This window comes from Medicago sativa, chromosome 4 (assembly GCF_051527215.1).
Source record: "Medicago sativa cultivar Bolivia chromosome 4, Bolivia_mono, whole genome shotgun sequence".
NCBI lineage: Eukaryota > Viridiplantae > Streptophyta > Magnoliopsida > Fabales > Fabaceae > Medicago > Medicago sativa.
Genome location: NC_140752.1, coordinates 87,790,290 through 87,813,143, shown reverse-complemented (window position 1 = coordinate 87,813,143; position 22,854 = coordinate 87,790,290). Strand labels below are relative to the sequence as shown.

Below are 22,854 nucleotides of genomic sequence, written 5' to 3'. Positions count from 1 at the left end.
TTTTTTTAGATTTTTTTATTAATTGTGTGTGTCTAAATTCAAATCATTTGTGTTTGTGAGTTGTGACCATACACCTACAGGACTGATAATCCATTCAGATAGATAAGACCATAATTTATCTCACATCTCACCAAAAATCAATTCCAGATCAGAGTCTTAAATTTATCTCAAAGGAAAATGAAATATGCAACAAGATTTGAGAGGATAATTTCATATTTCTAAGGTTTCATATACATCAAATAACAGAAATTCAATTAGAGCCCAAACTGTCGTCTAAAAGAACAAAACTATAAAAAAAAGGGTAACAATTCTAAGGAATTGAAAAGTTAATGCCCAACCACCAACAAACATGGATGTAATGTTCACCATTCTGGAAGTTGAACAAAATGAAACTAACTAGTGTGATCAAATTTAAGGAAACAGCTTATAAGCATTGAATATTTCAAACTTAGCCAAAGACCAAAACAGTTACATGGCTATAATGCTATATACAAGTTACAACATGCCATTATCAAAATGGGAATGTCCCGTAAAAAAAAAGTACCCATTAAATAAAGCAATTTGATGCAAGTAACAAACCAAATCTGGTAGCTATTAGTACTTCTGATTGCAGTTTCTCTATTGAAAAATAGAACTACTCCTAAAGACAAACAATGTGAAGCAAAATCATCTAAGCATTGGCATAAGCAGCTTCAGGATGGTAATGTAGCATCTCATTCCACATCATTTCTCTTATCATCTCTTCACCCCAATTTTCATCAATGTCAAGATTGATAGGGACTTCAGCAGGAGGATTACACCCTGGATCATATAGACCAACCATATATGGATGTTGAAGTGCTTCTAAGACGGTAATTCTTCTAGTTGGATCGAACACAAGCATTTTTTGTAACAAGTCTATGGCTAATGGATCCGCTTGTGGGAATAGCTGAGAGAAGTGTATCCCCCTTGTATAGGGCAATGATTCGATAAACCTCTTAGCTCTTAGATCATTTATAAAGTCAAGTTCAGATTCATACGGGCTCCCGAGAACACTTACAATTAGTTTCAGTTGGTTTAGACGATCAGTTCCAGGGAAGATTGGTTTTCTACCAAGAATCTCAGCCAAAATGCATCCTACGGACCACACATCGATGGAGGTTCCATAATTGTAACAACTTAATAGAAGCTCGGGAGCACGATACCAGCGTGTGACAACATACTCGGTCATAAACTCGCCATCAACTCCATTGGTTCGGGCAAGACCAAAGTCACATATTTTCAAATCACAATTGCGACTGACGAGCAGATTACCAGGCTTCAGGTCTCGGTGAAGAACATTTGCAGAGTGGAGATATTTGAGACCTAGGAGTAGCTAAAATAAGAGTTAATGATTAGTAACAATCAGAAGGATATGTAAAGTAAGCAAATATTTGAAATATCATAACAAGACTAATTAGTACCTGAAACAAAAAATATCTGCAAATATCATTAGAAAGTGGCTGAGTAGACTTGATAATTTGATGAAGATCTGTATCCATGAGTTCATAAACCAAGTAGACATCCTTAAAACTTGTTCTATTTACCGGCATCATAACATCTTTCAAAACGATCACATTTTCATGTCGAATATTTCTGAGCAGCATCATCATCTCCCTTAAAGTTCTCATTGAATCAACACAATTATCAAAGATATTGCTAATCTTCTTAATTGCAACTTTCTCATTAGTATCCTTATTGATGGATGAACACACCAAACCATTTGCTCCTCTGCCAATAGCCTTGATTGGAACATACTTCATATCAACCTCAAACAATACTTTTGATATTGAATAATAATGCTTTCCCTTTGGCTTAATTTTGTAAGGAGGTTCAACTAATTTTGCCATTTTACCTGCAAATTAGCATCACCACAATGTGTTAAGCAAAATTAACACTTACTTGAATGCATAAAAGTGAATTATTGAAACTTTATATTGCCATGTAAGAGAAGGTTGGAATCAATTCTTAGTTCTTATTTCCAAATCTAGATTTTAATTTTTTGACGTCACTTTGTCCCTTTATTAAGCTTATGCCTCTCTTAACCCATTATTTTGGGTAAGCCTATTTATTAAAATATTCAAAAAACAGAAGTCATTTTTATCTTTCATATTCCCTGAACTTAGCTTCAAAAACACTCCAAAAACAAAGAAACCAAATCAGGTTGATTGTAAAAGAGTTATAATAAAAAAGCATTCATACCACAAAATTAAACTTTCTTTAAAGGATCCAAGTTTTCTCTGTTGCCTCGAGACACCAAAAGCAAATCCAAAGAAGAATCCCTCAGCTGATGTAGCTTCAAGTAAAAGCTTTGCAAAATTCAATTTAAAATGAAATGGATAACGGAATGGACTCAGGAAATGGAATAAATTCTGTAAAAAAACAATAAAATGTGTTAATTCAAACCTGATCTTATCTTATTACCAAAAAAATGAAATGTATCAATTCAAATCTAATCTTATAAAATTACATTCTTCTATCAAGAAGAAAAAACTGAGGACATGACATAGATCATTATACAGGTTTTAAATCCTTATCAAATTACATCATAATGTATTCACAAAGAAATAATATAGCATATCCTTACTGTTATTTATTATTATCCTTACCTTTTTTTTTTGACAAAATGATTATTATTATCCTTACCTTGGCATAGAATATAATAGGAATGACAATAAAATTGAAAAGGAGGGTGTATGAGAGAAGAGAATAATTAGAAACTCTTTATGAAAAAAAAATTAGAAACTAGTGAAATGGAGTATTAGCATTTTTTTTATACAAAAAATCTATGTTGAGGATGACGATCTAGTCCAAAACTGAAAAGACTACAGGGTTTAAAGAATACTTACAAAAATATTTACATTTAGGATTTAGTAGACTAGGCGAACTCAAATCTTAAGACATTGAAACACATACTCAGACACGGATATCAGATATGACGCACACATTGACATCGATAATTTAAAGAAATAACATAATTTGATGTAATCATATGTGTCGGTGTCAGTATCATGTCACACCATACTTATCCAACAGCGGAGCACACCTAATACGAGGAATATGTGTACTTCATCGCAACACATGCCTCATGACTCACATGAGTGGCGATAAACAACCCTAACCCACACTGCACTATTATTCGGCTATTCTATTTGGTAAGAAATGATTATTGGCTGAGTTTACTTTGCTTTGCCCGTAAGAGAATGCATAAAACGATAGATTTCGTATTCGGCCTTTGGAAAATGCATGAGAATTTTTCTTTGTCACGTTAACTTTAACCCATCATCACAAACCAATTGGTTCATGCATTGATTCCTCGTTTTTCGTTTTTATTTTGATTAGGTCACAAACAAATTGCCAAGTTTCCACTCAAATCAATATGTACATGTGTTTCAAGTTATATTCGTAGATTCGGAAATAAAAAGATAGAAAGATGCATGTCTATATTTGTTACAAGTTTACTAAATTTATTCTTGATATAAAAAGTTTTTGGAAATAGAAAATTTTTCCCAAAGAAAAGGGTGGGAATAAAGTTCCCATGAAGATGAGAATAATTTCATATGTAATTACCTATTATAATCCCTATTTTTATGGTTCGCGGAAATATTATAATGTTAAACAAACATCTTTTTTCTATATACCTTGAAATAAAATTCCCATCTTTATGTTCAAGGAATGTTATTCTTAAGAATAAATTTGGTAAACTTGAAACAAAAACACCCTAATAGTATTTTTTTAAAAGAAATCAATATTAATAGTTTTTTTTTTGGTTACAATCAATATTAATAGTTAGTAGCAAATATCTAAGAAGAAAATTGAACGAAAAAATGTATATCTAAAAAGAGCAATGCTATATCTCTAGAAAAATAACATCAAGAATTCTTCAAGAATAAAGAGCAGTCAATCACAATGCACTATTTGTCACAATTCAAGGAGGTGTGGTTGAAAAATAGGAAGTGAACAAATAAATCATGCAATTAAAACTTGCCAACTGTGTCTTGAAAAATTCTTGATGCTATTTTTCTAGAGAAGTAACATTTTCCATCTAAAAAATATGACGGCGATGTATTGCGCATACCTTTTTTTTTTTGACAAAATGTATTGCGCATACCTGAAAGAATAGATCTTAGGTTTTTGTGTATGAAAAATTGAGAACTGGATTTCCCTCTCTTTTCTTCATTCAAACCAAAACTTATTTTATTTTCCTATTATATTATATACACTAGCGAGAGTGAAAAGTAAGAACGGGCATCAATTGTATGATAATTTTATCATATTTCGTTGTATTTTTTTTTTTGAAGAACTCAAAATGGAATATAATAACAACGGCGGTGCTAACTCGTTAGTACAAGGTGTACTAAGAGAAACACCCCGGAAAACAAAGTGTCATACAAAGAATTTACAAGAAAAATCAGTCGATACCCAAGCAAAGAAGAGGGTCCGACCACCATCTTTGTGAACCATACACAAAAGAGATATTATTAGCTTTTAGCCACCAGAACGAGTGTGATTTTGCTTTTTCTAATAGCTGAATAACAAATGTTTCAACGTTGTTAAATAACATGTTGTTTCGTTCAGTCCAAACCAGCCAAATGCAAAGAAGCCAAACCAATTGAAGAAACGACTTACGCGCACTTGAGTGACTTGTGGAATGTATGAATTGGTAAAAATGATCGTGTATGTTTTGAGGATCAACTCCTGACACACCAATCCAGGTCCTAATATGCTGCCATAAAGAGCTAAAGACCTCACAATGCAAGAACAAATGAGAAGCCGTCTCATCAAAACCGCACCCCGCTACACACGTAGTAGCCGCATCCTGCAGAGAGCCACGCCTTTGCAAATTGATTTTAGTAGGTAACCTGTCCTTCAACAAACGCCAAGCCACAATGGAAACCTTCAAAGGAACCTGTTTGTGTCATACTAGTTCGTCCGTTGCAGCAGGAGTAGAAAAGACCGTAGATGTCAGAATCTGATACGCACTTTTCACTGTATAACCGCCATGAATATCCGGATCCCACTGCCACCTGTCAGAAACATTATTTTGCACAATAACAGTATCAAGTAAAACCCTACACTCTTCTACCAACTCATCCTCCCACGCCCACAAACGTCTCCGCCAACTCCAAGCATCACCACCTACCTCCCAACCAAGAGAAAACATTTCCGCCACTGTGATCAGCTTATCCGTCGCTAGATTGAATAAGCGAGCAAACCTACTACACAAAGGAACATCTCCTACCCACCTATCATACCAAAATAATGTATTAAAGATTTAACTTATATTGTTTATATTATAGTGGAACCCTCCTATTATAATGGAATTTAACTAATTTTTTAATCAAAGATTTAAATAATTTTATACAAAAGATTATATTTTGAATAGTTTAAATTAAAGGTATAATTGAAAGATAAAAATTGAGTCTAACATAGACACTAATGTGACCATGTTTTCACTTTTTTTTTGACAAGAAACGATAAAATGGTAAAAAAAATAATTAAGTGGAGAAAAAAATGGAAGAAAATGTATTACACCAAAACAAAATGTTTTTTTATATAAGGTCAAAATAAGTGTTTTTTATATAGTGTTCAATGTTGTTCATATCGCTTCTTTGAAGAGGAATTTTAGAAAGTGCGCATTCAATCTCACTAGGAGTAGGGACAACGTACAGGCCCATAACTTAACTCACCTAGCTCTTTACAAGCCCAACTCTCTTTAGATGGAGGAGATACCCAGTTGTAAAAATTTGTATAACAAGTCAATTTAATAAATAATTTTTATTTGTTTTCAAAAAAAAATCAATAGTTGTGAATCGTTTCTCCTCTATATTGTTGTGGATTGTGTTTATATGTCCAATTTAAGATAATATTATCTTTGTTGCAGTTCTAACACAAATTTGAGAACAGCGGGAAGAAGCTGAAGAAGTTGCGTGACAATAATGAGTAAAGGTTGAGTGAGTCGTGGTTTAGACATACCATCAAAAACAATGGTCTTTACATGTTTACGCGTGTCAACTATGACACAGTTGATCACGACCTACTGTCAGTATTTACTGAGAGGTGGCACGAGGAGACATTGAACTTCCATCTTTCGATTGGGGAGATGATAGTGACTCTAGATGATGTCTCTTGTTTCCTGCATATGCCCATTGAGGGTCTTCTCCTGGACCACGGTGGTCCTATGTCCATAAGTGATGCAACAGAGCTGATGGTTGAATTGATAAGTGTTGATCTGAAGAAGGCGGACTATGAGGTGGAGCACACGAACGGGGCACATGCACAATTCAGCTACCTGGTTACACAATTCGAAAGTCGTCTGGATGTAGCTGCTGCAATTGAGGTGGAGGGTGATGAAGAGGAGATGTAGTTGAACCGAGATCAGGTTGTCACGATTTAGTTGTTGTACTTGGTAGTCGTCACACTCTTTATCGAATAGAGTGTCCCTTATCTTAATGTAACATATATGCGGTACTTTTGTGACCTCAAGTTGGTCAGTGACTTTGCATGGGCAGTTGTTGTCCTAGCTCACTTGTACATGAAGCTTATGGATACATGACAATACTACATGTATAATCGAGAAATTTTTATTTACGTAAATGTTAAACATGTTATATTATGTGTTGTTTACTGATTAGTATGTGTTGATGCAAACATGGATATTTCAACACTTTGAGGGAGTCGAGCCCCGAGATTATTGGCAAGGATGCATGGAGGAACGACACTCGAGTGTTATGATTTTTGTATCTGGGAAGTGTCTCACTGTCACAAATCCTTATAGAGCACACCTGGATCGGGTCATAGCTATGCATTGTGCCTACTACATGTACGACAGTAGGTGTCTGAGTCATATACCTAGTTTCTTGATTGTGTGTTGTCTGTTAAAGACTTAGGAACTAATGTCCAACATGGTATCGAGACAGCATACACATACATGAGGTGGTATTTTAGGATTTCACATCCGTACTTGCTGCCTACACCTGTGGAAGATCCTCCTAGGCTACCTGAACATAAGGTCCTTGATGAGATAGTTGGTGAACATGAATAGGACATGCAGTATGGAGACATGGGCCCACAGTTAGGCTGCACAAGAGACCTACCTGGGTATAAGAATTCTGCTCTTTACCCAACACATTTTGCTCATTCCCAACTGAAATTCCAAAAATACTCTTGCGTGAGTTAACTCACGCAGATATTTACACAGAGATTTACACTAGCGTGGGTTAACTCACGCAGGGGCATTATAGTCATTTTAGTTGGGAGCGAGCAATTTCTGTTGGGAAAAGAGCAGAATTTTGGGTATAATGGCTAGTGACCAAGTGAAGCATACATTATGGCAAGAATTTGGAGCAGATCGTGGTTGAAGCTCAGGGAGGGTTTGTGTATAGGGGGTGCTAGGGGAGGACATGGTGTTATCAAGTAGTATTTGTCTAGTTGTATGTTATCGAATTTGTGTTTTCCAATACGTTGTTTGTATGCTTCATCCCAAACTTGTGCTGAAAAACTGCAAACGTAAAAGAAGTGCAAATCAGTCTCAATATGCATTTGACAAAAATGAATTGACATTGGCTCTCATCATCAATACCAGTTTTACTCTTATTTGTGTTATTTAATATCATCCTTCACCTTCAATTTTGACAACATTTTGAGAACAAATTGTATGTTAAAAACCTCATTTCACTTAATGCATAGTAGAATCATGGCTGTAATGTTCATCGTTCTGGAACAAAATGAAACAAACTAGTGTGACCAAGTGCTCATTTGTCAAATTTAAAGAAACTGCTGATCATCATTAAATAATTCAACCTTAACCAAAGACTAAAACATGTCATTATCAATATGGGAGGGAATAGCACAAAGGGCCCATTAAATAAAGTAACATGGTACAAGCAAAAATCTGGTAGCTATAAGCACTTCGGGTTGAAGCCTCTCTATTAAAAAACAAAATCACTCCTATATAAAAACTGTGAATTAGAAACACTACCACTTATGCGTTGGCATAAGCAACTTCAGGATGGTGATGTAGCATCTCATTCCACATCATTTCTCTAATCATTTGTTCGCCCCAAGTTTCATCAATGTCGAGATTTATAGGGACTTCGGCAGGAGGATTACACCATGGATCATATAGATCAGCCATATATGGATGTTGAAGTGCTTTTGAGACAGTAATTCTTTTAGTTGGATCAAACACAAGCATTTTTTGTAACAAATCTATTGCTAATGGATCCGCTTCTGGGAATAGATTAGAGAAGTGTACCCCCCGTGTATAAGGAAATGATTCGATAAACATCCTCTCTCTTGGAGTATCAATGAACTCGAGATCATATTCATGCGGACTCCCAAGAACACTTACAATTAGTTTCAGTTGATCCAAACTACTAGTTCCGGGGAAGATTGGCTTTCTACCAAGAATCTCAGCAAGAATACATCCTACGGACCACACATCGATGGAGGTTCCGTAATTGTAACAACTTAATAGAAGCTCGGGAGCACGATACCAGCGCGTGACAACATACTCCGTCATAAACTCGCCATAAACTCCATTGGTTCGGGCAAGACCAAAGTCACATATCTTCAAATCACAATTGCTATTGACAAGCAGATTACTAGGCTTCAAATCTCGGTGAAGAATCTTTGCAGAGTGAATATAATTAAGACCACGTAGTAGCTAGAATAAGAGTATACACTTCAAAGGTTAACTGAATTAAGCAAATATTTAAAATTCATAAAGGACAGATTAATTGCATTCTACTAGTAAATTACTGTTTCTATTATCAATGCTGATCACCATAATACTCAAGCTCAAAAAATGCTGAGAATGTGTATTACAATTTAGTTCATAACAAGTTTTTTTTATTGTTTTCACAATGACTTGATTATTTTTATCATAACAGACTAATTGGTACCTGAAACAAAAAATATTTGCAATGATCATTAGAAAGTGGCTGAGTAGACTTGATAATCTGATGAAGATCTGTTTCCATGAGTTCATAAACCAAGTAGACATCCTTAAAACTTGTTCTATTTACCGGCATCATAACATCTTTCAAAGCAATCACATTCTCGTGTCGAATATTTCTAAGCAGCATCATCTCCCTTAAAGTTCTCACTGAATCAATACAATTATCAAATATATTGCTAATCTTCTTAATTGCAACTTTCTCATCAGTATCTTTATTGATGGATGAGCACACCACACCATATGTTCCTCTGCCAATAGCCTTAATTGGAACATACTTCATATCAACCTCAAACAATGCTTTTGATATTCTATAATAATGCTTTCCCTTTGGCTTAATTCTGTAAGGAGGTTCAACTAACTTTGCCATTTTTCCCTGCAAATTAACATCACCAGTTCACCACAATATATTAAGCAAAATTAACACTATTGGATTCATAAAGGTGAATTATTGGTACTTTATATTGCCATATAAAGAAGGTTGGAATCAATTCTTAGTTGCTATTTCTAAATCTAGGTTTGGATCTTTTGATGTCACTATGTCTCTTATTGAATGCTTCTTTTCTTCTTAAAATATTAAAAAAAAAATATACACTTTTTATCTTTCTTATTCCCTGATCTTAGCTACAGAACACACAACCAATAACAAATAAACCAAATCATTGATTCCAAAAGAGTTAGAAAAACATTCATACCACACAATTCAACTTTCTTCAAAGAATCTGAATTCTCCTCGAGACACAAAAGCAAATCCAAAGACCAAGAATCCCCTCAGGTGATGTAAGCTTCAAGTAAAAGCTCTGCAAAATCCAATTTTGAAAACAATAAAATGTATGAATTCAAATCTAATCTTATCAAATTACTTTTTTTTTTTATTTAGGAAAAAGAAAAAAACTGAGGACGTGGATAGATCATACATCCGAGGTTTTAAAACCATAATCATATTACGGGCCTGTTTGGTTTGGCTTCTGAGAAGCAATTCTAGTCCAAAATCAATTCTCTACAGTGCCAAAAGCAATTCTAGCCAAAAACAACGTGTTTGGTTCAGCTTTTCAGAATTGCTTTTGTCCTCCAAAAGTAATTCTCCATGAAGCTACAAATCCTAGCTTCTAGCTTTTCTAGAATCAATTCTCCTTGAACAACGTGTATAGGTTTGTATATTTTATTATTCCAACATGTTATTTTACTTTATTGTCCTTTATCAATTCTCATTCTTTATCAATTCTCCTTTAGCTATGTCTATTTTAGTAATTATACATTCAAAAGCAATTCTACATAATTGCATCCAAACATAAATCATTTTGTTTAATCAATTATACATAATTATATCCAAACATAAATCAATTCTCTCAGAATCAATTCTGTCAGAATCAATTTTATCAGAATCAATTCTCTCAGAATCAATTATATTCAAAGCTGAACCAAACGGGCACTACATCATAATGTATTCACAAAGAAATAATATAGCATATCCTTAATGTTATTATTATCCTTACCTAGGCATAGAATAGAATAGGAATGACAATAAAATTGGGAAGGAGGGTTAATTTGAGAAGAAAGTAATTAGAACCTCTTTACAATAAAAGTGATTAGAAACTAGTGAAATTGAATATTAGCAATTTTTTGATAGAGAAAATCTAGGGTGGGGTGGTGCTTTAGTGAAACTAGTGAAATTGAATATTAGAACACTTATAAAATATTTACGTTTAGGGTTTAGCGTTTAGGGCACTAGTCGAACTCAACCTTAACACAACACATGCCTCGTGACTTACCTGAGCGGAGATAAACGACCCTAACCGACACGGATATTCTATTTGATATCATTACCGGTTGAGTTTACTTTGCTTTACCCGCAAGAGAAGGCATAAAACGACAGGTTTCGTATTTGGCCTTTGGAAAATACAATAGAACTATATAAATCTAAGTTTCGTAATGTTTTTTCTATTTATCACGTTAACTTTAACCCATCATCACAAACTAAATTGGTACATGCGTTGCTTCTTCGTTTTTTCTTTTTCTTTTGATTATTAGGTCACAAACAAATGGGCAAGTTTCTTGTCAAATCAATATTACTAATTAGAGGCATATATCTATCTTTAAAACAAATGTACGAAAAAATAAATATCTACAAAAAAAATAATTGAAGGCAATGTATTGTACAGACCTGTAACAGTAGTTCTTTGGTTTGGTGGAGAGTGATTCAACACATCCCCTCACTTGGTATTTATAGCCATTTATTTATTAGGGTTTTCTATTTCTCAACAGAATTTCCCTCTCTCTTTTTTTCATTCAAAGTTATTAATTAAAACGAAAAGTTATGTTATCTTTTATTTTTTATCATCATCCAAATCCAATTAGTTTAAGAGTTTAATTTTGAATTTTAAATATGGTATATATTATAATCCAACTCAAAATAATTTAGACGATTCAAATTTTTATTTGTTTTCTTTTCTTTTTTCTTTTTTGAAAAATAAGTTTAAAAAAATAAATATATATTTTCTTTTACAAAATTGAAGTATATGAGAAATTGAGATAAATTGTTAAAAAAAATTAGATAAAAGTGTGTGTATTTCATAAACGAGATAATATAGATAACAAAGTTATTATATTATCAAGTCTTGGATTTGGAGGTTCCGGTTTAAGTCTTGTTGGTTTTTCTCGAGGAAGATAAATATAAATATTTATTTAAGTGTTCTTTGAGTATGAATGTCTTCTCTATTTTAGATAGAGGCATCTTCTCCTCACCCGAAATTTATTCTATAAAAAAATTATATTGCCATTATATGAAAAGAAAAACATAAGTAGTCTACTATTGAGGACCTGTATATGATTTTCTCTTTTTTTAGGAGAGGACCTGTATACGATTTTTTCATAATCATAATCATATTAATTTCTAATATGCAAATATTGTTTCATAAACAATGGGCAATGGCTTTATTTGGTGAAAAATAAAAAATAGTGAATTATTTTATAGCTCGTAGTGAATAAAATAGTTGGTAGCTTTTTTCATAGTTAAGATAGTTGGTAGGTGGTTAAATTGGATCATCTCCTTCATTTTTCTATCATTCTCCCTCTTAACTCTCTATCTCTCTTAATCTTATTGTCTCGCTTGATTATATTTTTTTTTAATGAAGACAGAGATTGAGTTTCAGAGAGAGAGAGGGATAGTGTTAGGAGAGGGAAAGAGCAAAAAGTGAAGAAGATGATTCATATTCGATTGATGATAATGGATAAGTTGTTTTTTTTTTATATAGAAAATAACGGATAAGTTGGCTTATAGAATTTTCCAGTGTTTGATAAAGTTAATGTTTGAACTAGCTGGGGGATATAAAATGAATGACATAAAAATATATATTTTTAAATTTTTTTTTTCTGAACAAGATACAAATGGTTAAATCAAGCAGGGAAATGATTAGTTGTAAGTTCAAATGTTACTTAAAGTAGTTTCTCAAAAATGTTTAAGCTAAAATAGGTTTTAAGCTTATAGGAAACCAAATAAGCCTATTTTGATCGTATGAGCTTATAAGTCGTAAGGTTCCCTTCAAAGAAAAAAAGTTGTAAGGTTTTCCTCTATAAACTTAAAAATTTGTTGCGTCTTCTTGCGAAATTTATAAGTGTTAATCTCAAGACTCATTTTGCAAGCTCTCTAAGGAGATGTTGCTTCATGCTTCAAATGAAATAAAGTTTAAAGAGGCTATATGCTTCATGATCCCATTCCCATCATTGATTAGCCCAACTTGATAACTTTAGAGATTTATTGTACAAAGAGAGATTGCAATATATTAGTCGATTTTTTTAGCTGTATTTCATTTATTCAATTTAGACCGGGTGTGGATAGAAGATGTCTTTTAATTTCTTTTATGTCAATTTGTGATTGATTTGGCCATGATTGGTCTCTAGTTTCTTTCAATAAACTAGGTATTTTTTAAAAATAAACAATATACTTGCAAATGTTGAAATGTTTAATAAAAATGTTTTTTTTTTTTACATTAATAAGAATTAAGAGTGAAGCTCCCTATGACTCATGAGCCATAAGGACCTTAGTCCCTACCAAGTTACTTTTTCTTTTAGGATCAGTTTGGTACGTAGGATAAAGAGATATGGTGTGATAATTTTATCATATCATATTTTTAATATATCATTTGATGTATCAACAGGATATGATATGCTAATCACATCATGTATCCTATTTTATTTGTCTTTTCTGTTTTTTATCCTAAATATAGACTGAGTATGCAACTAGATATCATTAGCTTACATATTCCTTATGCGCTCCTAAAATTGAAAGTCCTTCTTTCCAACTTCTCGTTTCTGCAAATCGTGTTCCAACCTCTCTTGCTTGTGCAAATCGCATTCCAAACTTTCTCGCTTCATCTCTTTCAGTAAATCATTTTTAATCATTGCATTTCAACCTCCACTTCTTCAACCTTCGTCTTCAACTGTTCTTCGCAGTTGGGGAAAAATTAGACAGGACAAGTATCTATAGTATTAAATTTGCCACGTAAACGAGGAGAGGAGTTGTGGGTACAATAAATAGATTTTTCGACTACATGTTAGATCGTGTATGTGAAGGCGGAGGTGGTAACAGTATACATATGTACATGCATATATCTCTACCCTTTACTAAATTATTAAAAAATTACAAAAATATCATATCTTAATATATAATACTAAGGTTCATAATGCATGCTCATTATGAAACCCTAAACCTAATCCTGCCTTTTTTGAGAGGTTTAAAAAATCTTTATGAAAAAAGTCTCTGCGGGGAGTTGAACTCGCAACCCATAGCCTCCATCCAAGCACTTTAACCACTTGACCAGTAGCTGTTTTAGTGTTATAATATCGCTTCCACTAATACATTATGATTGAAATGAATGAATAGCATATCATGAACAAACCAACAATGAATTAATACAGCAGTTGATATCAACAATTAAAAAGAATACACAAGGTCAAGTAATACAAGGTACAATTAACTTTTAATTTGACGTTATGCTTTTTGTTTCATTTTACGTTATACCTCCTTCACACATTCTTTACATGTTTATTATGGATTATGGATGGATGGACTCATTTCTATCACAACCTTTGAACTGCTTTTTTTATTTATTCCGTAACTCATTTTTTAATTATGACCATACACTCACTCATTATATATAGAACCACTAATATGATCTCAATATTTTTAGTTTCTACATTGAAAACATTGTGTATAAATATGTGATTTTGTGCATCATATTTTGGGTTTTGTTCATCATCACTTTCAAGTAACAATTGGATAGTTTATCTTCAATTTTGTATTGTTGTTTTTCCACTCACTTTTATTCTTCATCTTTTGATTATCAAAGTCTAAAACAAGAGTGTTCTATTTGTGGATTGGAGTTTGCAATAGGACAAGCTTTAAGTGGCTACATGAGGAGACATAAAGCTTCAAATATGAAAGGAAATAACAATATTCACAATTCTAATAATACTATGTGGTGGTGGTAGTCTTGATTCGCAGCAAAAGATGAAAGCTAGAAACCAGTGAGTTTTGGTGTTGGATTTGGATTTGAATCCATTTTTCAATATTTCTAGGTATTAATTATATGACGATTTATTCATTAGTGTAGGTACAATTTTTCTCTTATCTCTTGATTATTAATTGGTTTCTATAATATGATAATTGATAGGGAGTCAAGTTACTCTTAGATTGATCAAATAGTTAAGCTTCAAATGTTTATTACTCTATTTTTCGAACTTTCTTTTATATATTTTTTTATTCCTTAATGTGTATGTGAATTTTTGATTTTTTTTGTGAGTTAGGATAAATGACGCTTCTATTTTTTATTTTGTTGCATCATTGATGGTGAGGAAGAAGCTTATTAAAAATGGTTGTTTATCGTCACTTTCTCCATGAAACTATTGGATGATTCCTCTTCAATTTGGTGTTATAGTTTTTCTTCTCTTTTTTACTCTTTATTTTTTGGCTATTAATTAATACAAATTGGTAATATAAATAAGGGGTATATTTATAAATAATACTGTTTTTTTTTATAAAGGTGAAGACAAGTGTCTACCATTTTTTCGTATAAAAATAATAATAAACATATTAGTCCAAGTATAATGATAGAGATAAACATTGTGTATGTGTAATTAAGATAAAGATAGATAAAATTGAGATGAATAAAGAATAGTGCCTCTAAAAACAATATATAGAGAAGGTTAAAGGATATGATCCAAGTTACACATCTATCTCTCTATCTTCTATATATTTATATATCTTTGAATTTGTACATCTAAAAAAAATTTACACTATTAATTATCAACTTGACTTTCCAATTATCTTTGAAGAATTAAAGAATTAATTAATTATCAAATTGAATAGTTTCCTCCACTATTGAAAAAAAAAGGAACTTCCCATTCTGCATGTCACACAAAATGAAAGGAGAAAACAAAGACTTACTTGACAGTTAGTACTATATACCTCAAAGAAAAATATGTATGCTACAATTATTAAATAATTAAATCCATATGTCCACATAAAATAAATAAAAAAACGTATACACTAATCAAATTGTCAGAAAATTTAGGAAAAGACAATCCTAACATGATAAGAAGATTAAAATGATTATGATATCCAAAAAAAGTTCCATTCATTAGATTGAAAACTCTAAAAATGAACGTTTTAATTTTTTTCAATAAAATCTTGCCCCAACTTATCTTATATATGCATGATTGCCCAACTCTACTACCATGATCATTTATGCTTTTCTGCTTTGTTAAGGTGATGTGGTTCTCCTTTTACTTTCCTTTCCTTATTTTTTGTGTTTGGGTATACATTTTCGGTCCATAAATTGGTTTTTTTTTAAGGAAGGTCCGTAAATTGGTTGATATGTTTTCTCAAAAAGAAGTTCATATATCCCACACATATAGCATATAAGATTATACATAGAGAACACATTATTTTCTTAGATTAATACAGTTTTATTTTCATATTTTATCCATAACAACAGAGAGATGTGTGATCACTAAGATGTACCTTCAAGGTTTGATACTTACTATTAAAATTTGCTTTTAGGATTTACACATATGCAATTTGTATGACCCATGCGGCAGCACGGGTGCAATGACTAGTTACTTAAATATGAAACTTTCTCATTCGAAAGAAACCCTACTTGATTTCCTAATCTGTGTCTATTATTTGATTAGTAGTTTTGTTGTCAATGCAAGAGTGCAATGTAAAAATAATTTTATATGTTAATACTCTTTTTGTTTGTAAAAAATGAGGAAGAAAAACTGATTTAAAATATATGAATGTTTATAGTTTTAGATAAGTTCAATATCTTGACAAGTTTTACCAATATCAGTTAAACCAGGTTTGACTCGTATTACATGGATTAAAAACTACTATAATAATCCTTAATTTTATTTTTCATATTATACTCTGATTATATTCTTTTCAACTCTTGTAAATTTATTTTGTCGAAAAAAACACTCTTGTAATTTATTTTTTCCATACTACTAATAAAAAGAAATTTTGTAAAGTAATTGTATTTTTTTCCTTCTCGTATAATTAATTGTATTTTTTTTTGTTAATAGCCTAGTGGTTTCACATTTTTTAAACGTGGAGAAGTGTGGTGTACGAGATTCGAACTCCGATCTCTACATATAATATGTAATATTCCTATTAACCGAGATAAATCACGGGATTATTAAATTGAGACTGAGAGGATAATATTTATAAAAGAATTAGAGAAAAATGCAATTGGCACGCATGCTTTTATTTACGTTTAAAGTAAACACACACCATTAGTATGCTGTATGAAAGAAAAGAGGTTGGTATTTGAGTTTTTCATTTTTTACCGAAGATGGTATTTAAGTTGAAGAAGTGAAGATATTTTGGAAGCATTGACAAAAGTGGAGGCACTTTAGTTTGTCTCGTTGTCTTCATAATTGTAAATCACAGTTAAGTTATGGACGCATCACATGGCCGCAATGCTCCACCAAAATCCATTTTCATTTTCCAAAAAAATTAAAACAACGGTGGACATTATAGAGGACAATAAGGTTCTATATTTGGTAGTAAAAGAAAAAGATGTGGTTGTCTCCGTGAGCATAACTCAGTTAGCATGGACGTGTATTGTTATATGCAGGGACCGGGGTTCGAACCCAGGACACCCCATTTATTCATCTTGAAAAAAGATGAATTTTAACCACTAAACTACCTGACAAAAAAAAATGAGGTTCTATTTTCAACAAACTCTCTTTTTATAGATAAAAAAGTGTATTAAAGAATGTGTTGTTAGAATTATACCAGACGAATCCGCAACAATATTTTTTGTTAGAGTAACAAATCAAACACGTATTTAAAATAAGGGTCATGTTAACCAGTGTAATGGTTAATTTATTAAAGGCTTAATTGCTATTTTAGTCCCTTAAGTATTTTTTTAGTATTGTTTTGGTCCTATAGGTAATAAAAATTCCGTTTCAGTCTTCTAATTTCATCTCCGTTACATATTTTGGTCCCTTCCGTTAGATTAAATTCAAAAAACGTTAGAAAAAATCTTAGTCTGTTTCTTCCTGTTATTCACTCCTCTTCTTCTTGATCTTCATCTTCCACAACAAACAAACCTAGAAAAACTTAGAAAAAAAAATTCATCTTCAACAAATTGTCATAGACCTTCATACATACCCACAAAAAAAAAGTTAAATGCTTAACTCATCAAATAAATACACCCTCATCATCTGCAATTCAGATCTAACATGGAATCAATCGAATAACACTGCAATTTTTGTATCTGGAACAATAATAACACTGCAATTTTGTCCTCAAATTCCAATATCCCCTCTGTTTGAATCAACCAAAGAAACCTCATTCTTCTATGTTTCTTGAACGTCAACGACATTAAAGAAAGTTTGAACTTTTTGAAGAATAAAAAATTGGGGAATTGATGAATGGGTCCGAGATTTGTGTTTTTTAGTTACCATTTATCAATTGGAACAAGAGATAAGGGAACAAGAGAATAAGAAATTGTTGGTGATGATTCTGTTAGAGGGATTGGACAATTTTTTTTTAAATAATAAGAATTGAGATGGATTTTAGTTTCAGGAAGCAGAATTTTTGGATTAGGGAAGGAGGAAGAAGAGAAGAGAATGGTGTGGCTGGAGGAGAAGAGAATGGGGTGGCTGGAGGAGGGAATTGTGGTTTTTTTTCCTTTCTATTACTTACAATAAACCTCCAAAATTCAATGGTTTATGTTTTAACAAATAGATTCAACGGTTAAGATTAAAAAATTAACACTTCACATATGTATCAAAACTCCCCATGTGTTTTTAGAGAGAAGGTAGACCTTCTCTCTCTAAACTTAACATGTATTCAGCCACCCAAACTAGGGTTTCTCCTTGGTTAAGCGGCGGCGAATCAGACCAGATCTCTGTGATCTGTCTTCCCCGACCATATGGTTCGCTGCACCTAGGTGATCCTAGTCCTTTCCCCTTCCTCTCAAGGCCCTGTTTCCCCATAACTACTCCACTGCCATCACACCTCAACCTGATACCACCCCATCTCACCACGACCCTTCCACCAACATCATCTACGACCTCCATCTTCCCTTTTTTCGACATCCATAACAAAAGGCCAGATCAGATGGTGGAGACGACCTCAAGAGGAGATCTTCTCTGCCCACCGCAAGCTGAACACGAATTTCCTCTTTCAACGACGCGACCTCCACCTGAGCCACCGCCACCGAACTATGAGAATCTTGAGAAAATTGATGCCTCCGTTAATGTTGCTACACCTTCACTTTTGGCACTCATCCGTCCATCTCCGAAGCCACCATGGTGGTTCCACGGTTTGTTGCTCTTGGCCCCTTCAAATCAGGCTTTTGGTGTTTGTTTTATTTCTAGTATGTGTCTTTTCTTTTTGTGGTTTAAGGATGCACTATTGGTGTTTGTCAAAATGCCTCAAAAGGATTCTGTTTTTTTGGAACAAGTTAGTTGGTGTACCTTGGCAATCCATAGTGACTGAAAAAGCTTATGAGACTGACTCCCATCACAACAAACTCTCTAATCAGCAACCTACTTTCAAACATCCGATAAAATTGGACAATTTTGAGACCAATGATAGTCGAATTGTGCGAACACAAGTCAAAGAAATTATCTGTAACTGGATTGGGAAAAAGACTGTGGATTCTCATTCTTATATTGCCAAAGTACGGGTTCGTAAGAGATTGAATGAGCGGATGCTAGTTTGTTGTTCTTGGATTGGTTATGTTCTTTTGGCTTTTGAACAAGCTATGTGTATTGTCAACTATGTGTGTCTGTGTGTTAGTTTTTATTTAAAATTTGTCCTTCAACAATGGATGGGGAATGCCCCAATTCAACTGTGTCAATCTATCTGTAATGCTTGTGGCTTAATTTATTGAATGAAGCATTTTTACTGTCAAAAAAAAAAGATTAAAAAATTAACGAGGTTTAGACCATCTATAATGTTAGTCCATCTAAGACATTTGAGGTTAACCCCTTGACGGAATGAACCAAAAAGTGTAACGAAAATAAAATTAAAGGACTCAAATGAGCTTTTTACTACTTATGGGACCAAAGCGATACTAAAAAAAAACTTAAGGGACTAACGTAGCAATTAAGCCTTTATTCAAAATAGAATAGGGGTTAATCTCGTTTATTTTTTATGCAATAATACATTTGAGTTGCCTTGAGAGCACTAGTTAGCAATACTTCTATCTATATTATCCTTTATATCTTTAGTTGTCATGCAAACAAAAAAAAATGATTGTTTAAATAGTATATCTCTATATTTAATTTAGACACTATTTGAGTTTGCCATTTGAAGAAAAAATCTATGGATGATATTTCAAAAAGTAGAAATAATTCCCAAAACAAAATAGAATGATTTCAATAATCACCAAAAAGAGAAATAATCAACAAAAAGTAGCCTCACCCATTCTTCTTTTTTTTAACAGCAATTTCGTGCTACCTACACAACTTTTTTTTTTTTATTATAACTAAATTAACCTTTTTACCAAAAACAAATAAAGAGTTAATTATGGATCAAAAAAATAAAGAAAAACTTAGATCAAGATGCACTAGCCAGCATATGGTGGTGGGACAGAGTTAAATCGGTGATGATTGGAGAAGAGAAGGGTCGATGCTAGGCTGGCACACCAAAGGGTCCAGCGATGCGACCCGGATTCTAAACCCTTATCAATTCCCGCTTTATCTTATCCTACACCCCACGCTACGCTAACATGTGCACCATCTGATTTGATTTGTCACACTCCTTAATTTACTACTACTAATACTACTCACTCACTACACACGATTCAAAACCCTTCTCATTTCTCATTTCTCATTTCATTTCTCTCTCACTCTCTCTAACCACTTCTTCTTTCTAAAATTTCAAATCTCGATCCAAAAAAGAAAAAAATGAGAGAAATTATCAGTATTCACATCGGTCAAGCCGGAATCCAAGTCGGTAATTCTTGCTGGGAGCTTTACTGTCTCGAACATGGCATTCAGCCTGATGGCATGATGCCTAGGTTAGTTTATTTCATTTCTTTTTTTTAACCTAAAGTTTTTTTAATTTGTGAATCTTATGATTATTTGATTTGATTCATTTTATTACAGTGATTCTTCCGTTGGAGTAGCACACGATGCATTCAACACATTCTTCAGCGAAACTGGTTCAGGCAAACACGTTCCACGCGCCGTCTTCGTAGATCTCGAACCCACCGTCATCGATGAAGTTCGTTCCGGTACCTACCGACAACTCTTCCACCCTGAACAACTCATCTCCGGCAAAGAAGACGCTGCTAACAATTTCGCTAGAGGACACTACACTGGTCAGTTTCTTTTTCAAACCCTAACCCTAATTTCGAGATTTCTTGCTTTTTATTGATTTTCTGTTCTTTTTTTGTGGTTCAGTTGGCAAGGAAATTGTAGATCTGTGTTTGGATCGTGTTAGGAAATTGGCTGATAACTGTACCGGTCTTCAAGGGTTTTTGGTTTTCAACGCTGTTGGTGGTGGAACCGGTTCAGGTTTGGGTTCACTTCTTTTGGAACGTCTTTCTGTTGATTATGGAAAGAAATCCAAACTTGGATTCACCATCTACCCTTCCCCTCAGGTACAACATTCAAGATCTTTAATACTGTTATTGTTATTGCAATGTTTAAATCATGTTGATGTAAATATTGGTGTTGATTGATGTATAGATCATAGTGGTGGATTGGTTTTTCTGTTTGTAATGGTGAATTGTTATTTTTGGATCTAGGTTTCAACTGCTGTTGTGGAGCCATACAACAGTGTTCTATCGACACATTCTCTTCTTGAGCACACTGATGTGGCGGTGCTCTTGGATAATGAGGCGATCTATGACATTTGTAGGAGATCTCTTGATATTGAGAGGCCAACTTATACCAACTTGAACAGGTTGATATCACAGATCATATCATCCCTCACCACCTCGTTGAGGTTTGATGGTGCTATCAATGTTGATATTACTGAGTTCCAGACCAATCTTGTGCCGTATCCTCGTATTCATTTCATGCTTTCGTCATATGCACCTGTTATCTCTGCTGCTAAGGCTTATCATGAGCAGCTATCTGTGCCGGAAATTACCAATGCTGTGTTTGAGCCTGCTAGTATGATGGCTAAGTGTGATCCAAGGCATGGGAAATATATGGCTTGCTGTTTGATGTACCGTGGTGATGTTGTTCCAAAGGATGTCAATGCTGCTGTTGGCACCATCAAAACAAAGAGGACTGTTCAGTTTGTTGACTGGTAACGACTCTTTCAATAACTATTTGTAGAATGACGGTGTTGTCTCGCATTGCATGTTCTGATCTGTTTAGAATTATCCGTAGCTGCATATTTTATAAGGGTAGATAATTTGGAAGATAGCATAATAATTAAGAGCTTGAAAAACTATAGCAACTAATAATACTGATTTGAAATAATCAAATTTTTTTTCTTTAGCAACAATTCACAACTTGTTACTAGGACTTAATGTGATCTGGGCTACTAATTTCTCTTATGGTGATATTCTCTATAACATTGTTCATATTATAATGTATGACAGGTGCCCAACTGGTTTCAAATGTGGTATCAACTATCAGCCTCCTTCAGTTGTTCCTGGCGGTGACCTTGCTAAGGTGCAAAGAGCTGTGTGTATGATCAGTAACAACACTGCTGTTGCGGAGGTCTTCTCCCGCATTGATCACAAGTTCGATCTGATGTATGCCAAGAGAGCCTTTGTCCACTGGTATGTCGGTGAGGGCATGGAAGAAGGGGAGTTCTCAGAAGCCCGTGAAGATCTTGCTGCTCTCGAGAAAGATTATGAAGAAGTTGGTGCTGAGGGAGCAGAAGATGATGAGGAAGGAGAGGATTATTGATGTCCTATTGTATAAGTTCAAGACATTTTTCTTACAGTTGATTGTTTCAAGCAAAAAGAGGGTAATGCTTTGTTACATTGCCCTCCACTCGTATTGTTCTTTTATTTCCAGTGTGATATAGTTCCATCATTCAAACTTGTGAAATGGTAATCAGTATGCGTCTAATTTTGTTGTAGGATCTGTTGTTTACAGCACAATTATGCATTTAGAATTGTTAATGTCAAATGTTCATTATCTTTTGTTCATGCCTACTGTCTGTTCCGACAACATTTTCGTTTTGATTCTCACAATATTAACAGTATACAGTATGCGGTCTCTTTTTTAGCAACCCTTTATTTGGGAAACAAAGGTCATAAATATCCAGTTTGTTTTTGTTTAGATAGTCAGGAAGTCAAGGTGAAGCCAACACTGAATTTATTGCCTCTTGCAGTACGCGTACGCAATCTAATCTTTTAGTAATTGATTGCCGCTTGCAGTTTTTTTTGTAT

At 33.5% G+C, this 22,854-nt stretch overlaps 4 protein-coding genes across 7 annotated transcripts; 2 read left to right on the top strand and 2 right to left on the bottom strand.

Annotated features, from left to right (window-relative positions):
- Window positions 1-410: 410 nt before the first annotated feature.
- Window positions 411-2,512, bottom strand: LOC146933310 (mitogen-activated protein kinase 7-like). Its single transcript, XM_085705108.1, has 3 exons — window positions 2,221-2,512; window positions 1,443-1,873; window positions 411-1,354 (listed from the first exon to the last, which is right to left on the bottom strand). The coding sequence occupies exons 2-3, from the start codon at window positions 1,866-1,868 to the stop codon at window positions 671-673; spliced, it is 1,110 nt and encodes a 369-aa protein (XP_085561234.1). The 5' UTR covers window positions 1,869-1,873; window positions 2,221-2,512; the 3' UTR covers window positions 411-670.
- A 3,504-nt stretch (window positions 2,513-6,016) lies between these two features.
- On the top strand, window positions 6,017-6,385 carry LOC146933309 (uncharacterized). The gene has a single exon (XM_085707827.1). The coding sequence runs from the start codon at window positions 6,017-6,019 to the stop codon at window positions 6,383-6,385; it is 369 nt and encodes a 122-aa protein (XP_085563953.1).
- Window positions 6,386-7,784: 1,399 nt separating this feature from the next.
- On the bottom strand, window positions 7,785-10,866 carry LOC146933308 (mitogen-activated protein kinase 7-like). 4 transcript variants are annotated; one of them, XM_085705105.1, is made up of 4 exons: window positions 10,750-10,866; window positions 9,673-9,777; window positions 8,925-9,353; window positions 7,785-8,686 (listed from the first exon to the last, which is right to left on the bottom strand). In XM_085705105.1, the coding sequence occupies exons 3-4, from the start codon at window positions 9,345-9,347 to the stop codon at window positions 8,003-8,005; spliced, it is 1,107 nt and encodes a 368-aa protein (XP_085561231.1). In that variant the 5' UTR covers window positions 9,348-9,353; window positions 9,673-9,777; window positions 10,750-10,866; the 3' UTR covers window positions 7,785-8,002. The 4 variants fall into 4 exon arrangements, with proteins under 4 accessions (XP_085561231.1, XP_085561230.1, XP_085561232.1 ...); XM_085705104.1 differs by having other exon boundaries at window positions 10,474-10,793; XM_085705106.1 differs by lacking the exon at window positions 10,750-10,866 and adding an exon at window positions 9,895-9,918.
- Window positions 10,867-20,300: 9,434 nt separating this feature from the next.
- LOC146933307 (tubulin alpha-5 chain) lies at window positions 20,301-22,611 on the top strand. Its single transcript, XM_085705102.1, has 5 exons — window positions 20,301-20,514; window positions 20,603-20,817; window positions 20,900-21,099; window positions 21,247-21,755; window positions 22,054-22,611. The coding sequence occupies exons 1-5, from the start codon at window positions 20,402-20,404 to the stop codon at window positions 22,364-22,366; spliced, it is 1,350 nt and encodes a 449-aa protein (XP_085561228.1). The 5' UTR covers window positions 20,301-20,401; the 3' UTR covers window positions 22,367-22,611.
- Window positions 22,612-22,854: the final 243 nt, after the last annotated feature.